General features: G+C 36.7%; 1 protein-coding gene across 1 annotated transcript; it reads right to left on the bottom strand.

The window, feature by feature from the left end:
- Positions 1-551: 551 nt before the first annotated feature.
- LOC110749044 (uncharacterized) lies at positions 552-7210 on the bottom strand. The gene is made up of 5 exons (XM_021949049.2): positions 6737-7210; positions 4584-5922; positions 3727-3996; positions 2289-2444; positions 552-981 (listed from the first exon to the last, which is right to left on the bottom strand). The coding sequence occupies exons 1-5, from the start codon at positions 6742-6744 to the stop codon at positions 862-864; spliced, it is 1893 nt and encodes a 630-aa protein (XP_021804741.2). The 5' UTR covers positions 6745-7210; the 3' UTR covers positions 552-861.
- Between the last annotated feature and the right edge of the window lie 459 nt (positions 7211-7669).

Consider the following 7669-nt stretch of genomic DNA (forward strand, 5'->3'; position numbering starts at 1 on the left):
AGGGGGAGCGTGCAATCAATAAAGATCTTCATACACTGTACTCTTTTTCCTTCGTCCAGGTTTTTATCCCACTGGGTTTTTCCTGGCAAGGTTTTAACGAGGCGGTGTCGCACGCTTGTCAGTGGTCAAAATACACATGACAAAAGTTTTACATTGCACATGGTTATGTACTCTTTTTCCCTTCGACCAGTTTTTATCCCACTGGGTTTTGCTGGCAAGGTTTTTAATGAGGCATATTCCATGTATGGTGGCATCCAAGGGGGAGTGTTATAATACTAGATGAAATGGATGCCTACCACACTCTAGAAATGCTCTAATGACTCACCCCAATTTCCATTCTATAATGTATAAGCCTACCACTATACCACTATAGATATTATTTATATATCACCTATGCCTATAAAAAGGCTTCTAAGATGAATAAGAATACAGAAGAGAAAACGGACCTAGAGCACATTTCTAGCTCTTTTCTCTATATCGTATTCTCCTAAATTCTCTCTCAAATTCTCTTAAGTTTATAACAGAAAATTGAAAATTGAACAGATTATATATGCTAATAAAGTACAAGGGTATTATTAAAAAAAATTGAACCACATGTCCTAAATACAAATTTAGTCAAACTACAAAGACCAAGGGTGTAATTTGGCCAAAAGAATACACCAAGAAGTAATCATAAAATAATAGGGCAACAGAACACAAAAAGGCATGTAGGAGACTCGAAGAAAATCCATTATTTCTCTCGTGTATAATATGTATATTCTCTTTTCTGTTGTCAAAATTTTCTGAGGAAAGGAAATAGTATCGCCTTTTTCTACGGGCTTAGTAAAAAGAGTAAAACTAAAAGTATAAAGATGGCACCTTTTATGGGGCCATGAGTCCTTCAATGGTGTAAGAGAGGGATTCTGCCCAGTCGGCCTTAAAAAGCAATGTCTGTAAAGTTTGCATCACATCATATCCTGGATCAAGCTTCCGTTGCCACCCCTAGTGAAAGAACAAGAAAATTTAAATACAACCAAAACTGACATAAATTAGGCCCATAAACTCTGAGCCACTTCCTTAAAAATATAAGATAACATAAAAAAACCACTAACCCCTATAGAAATGCAGGAAATGAGATTCAGAGAAACAAACAAATTGACCATAAAGAAACAATCGAGCTACAAAAATGCATCATTCAAATCTATATGCAACACTTTTTGCTTGCCTAAGCCCAGCAAGAAAAGACTTCCTGTATGGTATTATCTAGTGAGACAAACGAGTGAAGCAAAGGAAAGGATTAGTAAGTACCACACGTCATTGAATTATCCAGTGAGGTGATGGAGAGGAATTATAATCAGCAATCTTAGATGGTGGCAGATGATCAAAATTTTGTCCATGGTTTTCATACTAAAAATAATTGTTACAGTTTTCACCAGAAGTAAAGGCTGAAGTTGAACCATGACTGTGAAAGCCATCTTCAACTTCAAGAATTTTTGTTTCACAGAATGTCAACATATTTCCCTTTGTTAAACATCATCAGAAAATGAAAATTTTCTAAAAAAATTTAGGCAATTTGGTATGATCTTCATTAAGATCTACACAATGATTACCGAAGTAAATCTACTATTAACAAGTATATGGATCCTATTTACTTTCCTTCTCAGTATTTTGAAAATTGCATTCCCGAGAATGTGAAGCTAATGCAAACATTGAGATTTATGGGTGGATGTTATCTAAATTTGGAGACAGAACCATCCTTGAGTTTCCTTACAAAACTTAATTTATGAAAAATTACTTCCAGAAATCACAAGCTGCCATGATGTAGATTTCCATGGCATTGTCAGTTTTCTTAATTTTAAAACAAAGAAGGGTTTTCCAAATATGATACAGAGAAACCTCAACTTGCTACGGCAAATTTTACAAACCTGCTTTTTGGCGAAATAGGGTGTTAAACCAGCAGTTCCTTAACTCTACTTATATGGAGCACTAACATGATTGCAACAAAAAACACAGAAAGGTAGAAAACAACACTGAGAACCAAAGAATTCAACGAATATGTACATTTTCACTAACTCATTGACATTCACGTAACATTGGTGACATATTACAGCCTACACTTCCAAACCCAATAAAATAAAATTACAGCCTAAACATGCAAAACATGGTCAGACATGCCTCTTCTTTCTCTAGCTCTATAGAACTTCAATAACTTCATTAGAATCTAAGTTTCATTGGGTAAAGCTATTGGATTTAGTATGTGTAAAGGTGTGTGACTTTCATACAGATGTTGGAAGAAAGCAAGGCCATACCTCAAGAACCAAAGTGGTCACCATCACTGTGCAAACATTGCCATCAATTCGGACTTTATGCCGCTGAACTTTCTCAAGCAATTGATGCATGCAATCAGCAGCATGGATGATGTCACCGTCTGGGGAGTACCAGATTTGGAAAGATCTTTCTACTTCCTGTTAAAGAAATGCTCATAAACTTATTCCTATATATATCCACAATGGGTGACTACGTTTTATCTCAATCTATATAAACAAAAAAAAAAAAATAAAGCAGTTTGCAGAACTCAAATACCCAATTTGGGAATCAAAAGAAAATGGGAGGACTTCAAGAATCAAGGCACTAAGAACATGTTTAAGTATGCATCTTTTTATACAAGATTCAAGGCCACAGTCTTGTTTGAGGCCTCAGAGTCCGATTTGAAGCCTGGACAACACCTTGACAAACATATACATAATAATTTTTAACACATACTATGAATTATAAACAATGATTCCACTTATGGCCACGGCAAGCCCAAAGGAACAAAACAAATACTGTCCAACAATAACTTTTGAATTACTTTCATTCAGCATCAACATCACATAGGATCAAGAAATCCATCACAGTTGTCATGCTCTTAAGATATAAAATATGAAATATATTAACTATGCCGACTGAAACACTTAACTTCACAATAAGCTTGCGCCAAACAACATTCAATTGTTTTCTACAAACTGTAAAGGGTGTCAGACCAAAAAAAAAACTGTAAAGGGTGCAAGATTTTCTTCACATGTCCAAAATCGTAAGAAAACTAGCAAGCCCCATAGATCATTATTGCATTTCCACCACCCTTATTATGTCCAGGAACCAACTTTTTTCATTACCGGGTGCCATGGTCTAGCATTATGGTCCTAACATCCAATAAGTTCCTTTCTAATAAACTATTTAATTTTCAAGAGAAACTCAGAACTATGTCATAATTGCTGCACCAGGAATATATTAATGTTTAAAAAGTTGAAATGCACAAACGGTATTTGATTAAATGAGGGTATTGTGAAGAAAAATTTACATATTTGAAAATATCTTGAACCAGTAGTTCATATTCATGAAAATTATGAAGATAAAGTAACTTGGAAGAGTTAAAACATGGCCAACAGCCTTTAAGCCCAGAGTATCTCCTCTCCCTTACGAGTGGAGCGTGAGTTTTCGAAATTCAATTCTTCGCAGGTACATGTGTTGTAATCCTATCATTTGTTGGAAATGTTTATACAAATATTTTGGATAAACGAGGATCAAAATGTGGAGAAGAATTCATGACTAATATATTAGAAAAGCTTTGAATTTTTCTTTTTTGGGTAGATACGTATGAATTATTTACCGAAGTGGCGAAAGTGACAATTTTAAAAGCCTTAAATTTTCAATAACAAGAATTAACATTTTGCCTCCTACCATAAAAGCTATGCAGGAATGCATTACCTCAATGAAAGCCCTTGGGTTTGGACAGTCTTGTTGTCCAGATAATCTAAGGGTGCACTCTGCAACAGTTCGACCATCTCGAAGGGCTACAGCCTTAAAGAATTCCACTAAATTTAATTGATCTCTCTTAGAAAGTTCAGCAGTCATGCCCACATCAAGGAAAACAACATGAGGCCTCAATCTAAAGAGTTGTTTACTTGGTGACTTGCAACGGTATACTCTGACAAGAATATTCCCAGGATGCATGTCAGCATGAATAAAATTATCTACCTGACAAAAGAAAAAAGTGCATATCTTAGCATAAAAATAAAAGATGAGAACTGTCAAATTCAAGCTACTTCAAAATCACATCACAAGGCACTACTAGCTTCTACCGTCAAACAATCACAACTACCTAACTCTTTTACAAGAATTATACTGATTACTAGTACTGTACATCACTTACATGACTTTTTCACAGAATCTTTTAGCTTCACTCTTTTACTATAAATAGAAAATTCAATACATCACCAGCTCTTAAACAGGCATACAGGCTGCAAACAGATTGATACATGCATGTTGTGAAAACATTACAAATCTTATTCCTGCTTCACAGGTGTAAATATATAAATTTCCACTAGCCTCTGCTACCTGTTCTTTAGAGTACGATTGCACAAACATTCAACTAGCCCATGTCCTATCATCATGGGTTCTAGGAAATTAATGCAGATATTGTTATTGGACAGTTGCATTTTCAAGACTGGTTAAGGATACAACATAAAGAAACCAAGTATACCAAGATGAAGGATTGACTAACACAAGTTAAAAAGATTACAATAAAAAGAAACTAATAACAATTGCAACATATTAAGTTGTACCAGAAGCATCTTTAACAGTGCATGCGTCCCAATGTGAGCAAGGGCATTCTTTATTGGTTCATTTCCTTCAAGCTCATCAACATAGTGCATAACACTTTCGCCCTGTTCATAAGTTTCCACTAAAACAGACGGGTGCACCAGGGGATATAGAGGCCTTGGAAATGAGACGTCCTTCCATCTTCGAAAATTATAGATAAAACGATTCAAATGTGCAGCTTCCCTTGACAGATCAACTTGTGACATCATGTAAATGGCAAATTGCTGTATGCTTTCATCCAATCTCAAAGACTTCAAATAAGGGATGAACCTCGAAATTTTGGCTATGCAATTAATAATCACAAAATCCCTTCTAATTGCTTCACCAACACCTGGATGTCTAACCTTGACAGCAACGACCATGGGCTTGATCTGCTGACCTGGGTATTTGTATTTGAGTATAGCTTGATGAACTTGAGCCACGCTTCCTGATGCCACAGGTTCCATATCAAATTTCTCAAATATTTCAGGCAGCTTGCGACCAAATGCCTTCTCAATACTTTTCTGGGTGAAGTTAAAACTATGTGCTGGAGCTTGAGTGTGAAGTTTTGCAAGTTCACTACACAAATCTCTTGGGAAGAGATCTGGTCTTGCAGCAGCCCATTGACCCCATTTTATAAATGCCGGGCCTGCTTTTTCCAGTGTAAGATGGAGAACACGAAGCCATATTTTCCTAAACTTAATGCCAAGGGACTTTGCAAAAGGTGCCATAGCTATGCATGGTGAGAACAAAACTGCTAGATATATTGCTCTGATAAACAAGATAATACACTCCAGAAGTGAAAACAAAAATAAGGTTAAATAAACATGTCCATCTTGGGCATGAAGGAATAGAGTGTCTTTTGTTGGGAGGCCTTCTGCTTCTGCCAATGTTCTCTGTGTCCGAGCAAACTCTCCAACTATGAAGGCAATAACACCAGGAGCTACTAGATTTGAGCGTGTCAAAGCCAAGCTCACTGCACGCGCAATTTGACCAGTTGGTGGTAAAACGGGGCCCCTATAGGAACATAACTGAGAAAGCTTTTTCCAAGCAAATTGGGCATGTTGAGAAACTCTCCTTCTTGGCGATAAGGAATATAAGTTTCTAGGACCACTACCCTGTAATAACTTATCTTTTGCTTTCTGTAACATAAATGGGGACTGCCCTCTTAAACAATTCTTATACCATGGAAATAATCTGCATAGGGTGTAAGGAGCTTCAACTGTGTAATATGCCCTGCTGCTTGCAACTTCTAAGTAACCAGTTTTCTGAACTGGAAGAAGGGATCTTGCACCCCTCCTTACATTTCCGCAGGCCAAAAATCTGCATATCACCAAATCTCTTCACCATACCACAACACAGTCCATCTAAGCTAGTAAACTGAAACGAGAACAAAAAAATGGAAACAAAACAAAGATACTACTCCAGCATGCAAATTATGCAGACATTGGTTGGTTCATTACTATTCCAAAATTTCAAACTATTAGCATATGAAACAACAAATTTATACTCTTAAAACACTCTATCATGCGTAAGGATCGCCAATCACTGGAGACCCAATACATGGAAATCAACAAAAATCAAAAGGTTGCAGATACAGAATTCCAAATGAGGATCAACTGAATTCATAGAATGATAAATTGTATTGGTCTATTTCTGTTTCCGCAAGCATAAGGTGTTATTTATCCATCACTTTCCTTGAAACCAAAAGTTTAAATAGCCCTGTGATCCATGCTAGGATGCTTATTTGGGCTCTATTTATATCCTAAGAAATGTGAATCAGTGTATTTCTGAATGCGAAAAGATTATTAATTCAGCCATAACAGAACCATAAGTTCAACCAATTGAAAAATTGGATAAATAAAAAAACCCAGCTCAGCTCAGTGAACCTCTCTGTTTAGTTGATGAGAAATTAAAATTAGCGGGTTATATTAATTGGACCCAGAAAGCAAAAATGAGCATAAACGAAAGGCTAGTAGGAGAGCATATTGATATCATTGAGTTAAGGTGTGACTCTCATTTGTTTTCTTTTCCCTCAGTTTTTTCAGCTACCAAACAAAGTGCAAGAATTCAATATTCAAACAGACGAAAGATAGAGACTTGGAGAACAGACGAGAAGGTTCTACAGGAAAGCAACCTGGACATGGTGACTGGATTCGTGATCGCCGTACTTTTTGAGACGCAGGTGGCGCAGTAGACTTGCCGGCATTTCTATCAAAACGACGGCGTATAAACCATCATCGGCGTCTGGAATGCCTCGGCCGTATGCCACCGTGAACGGCGATGATCGGGCGGCGCATGGTGGTGGTTCTGCCACGTGTCAGGTTCCGGCTGCTCGGAAGGTTTTGGTTTTTTGTTGTCTAATTTGGGTAAGAATTTGAACGGAAGGTCGCTCTGGTGGGATTTGAGTGGTGGTGAGCGGAAGTTGCTGCTAGGATTTTGGGCGTCTGGAGTTCTCTGCGGCTCTCAGCTTCGAATGAACGCCGTCTATTTCTTGGCTTTTTTTCTTTTTTTGGGCTTTTTATTTTGGCTTTGATCAAGCCCAAACCACCCGAACTGCCCAAATCCATCCATTCTTTAATGTTTTGTTTTAGTTCGAAAAACTCATCTACAATTTTATCCTCGTACAGAAAATCTATAATTTTACACGTGTTTTTTTTTTGTTTTTTCATCATACGATTTTATAGAGAAATTTAAATAAATAAATACATTATCTAAATTACAAATTTTGTGGATGTGGTTGAACCCAATTTCACTTGATTACATATATTTTAATATGTTAACAAGACAAACTTTATTTTTTTGGTCAATTTAATGAACGGAATGCTCACATGAGCTAGGGGCTGTTCTTGAGAGAGTGAGAGAGAGAGAGGGTGGGGTGGATCAGACATGGTGTTGCCAATGCCGGAACCAGGATTTTTCCCGGGTATAGGCTAAATTTTTTTTGTGGCTTCTTCTATAATATAATGCTTCAAATTATCTAGATTTTTTTTTTTGTAAGAGGGCAAAAGCCCAAAAACAGCTAGTAAACTCAAAAGAAAATCTCATTCTTCAGAAACCAAAATCTTTT

This window comes from Prunus avium, chromosome 4, assembly GCF_965620075.1.
Source record: "Prunus avium chromosome 4, drPruAviu1.hap1.1, whole genome shotgun sequence".
Lineage (NCBI taxonomy): Eukaryota > Viridiplantae > Streptophyta > Magnoliopsida > Rosales > Rosaceae > Prunus > Prunus avium.

Excerpts from the sequence above, each read along its gene's own strand:
- LOC110749044 (XM_021949049.2), bottom strand. Across the intron at positions 3,997-4,583 it reads CACTGTTAAAGATGCTTCTG|GTAGATAATTTTATTCATGC; the intron begins GTACAACTTAAT and ends TTCTTTTGTCAG. Across the intron at positions 2,445-3,726 it reads ACCCAAGGGCTTTCATTGAG|GAAGTAGAAAGATCTTTCCA; the intron begins GTAATGCATTCC and ends TTTCTTTAACAG.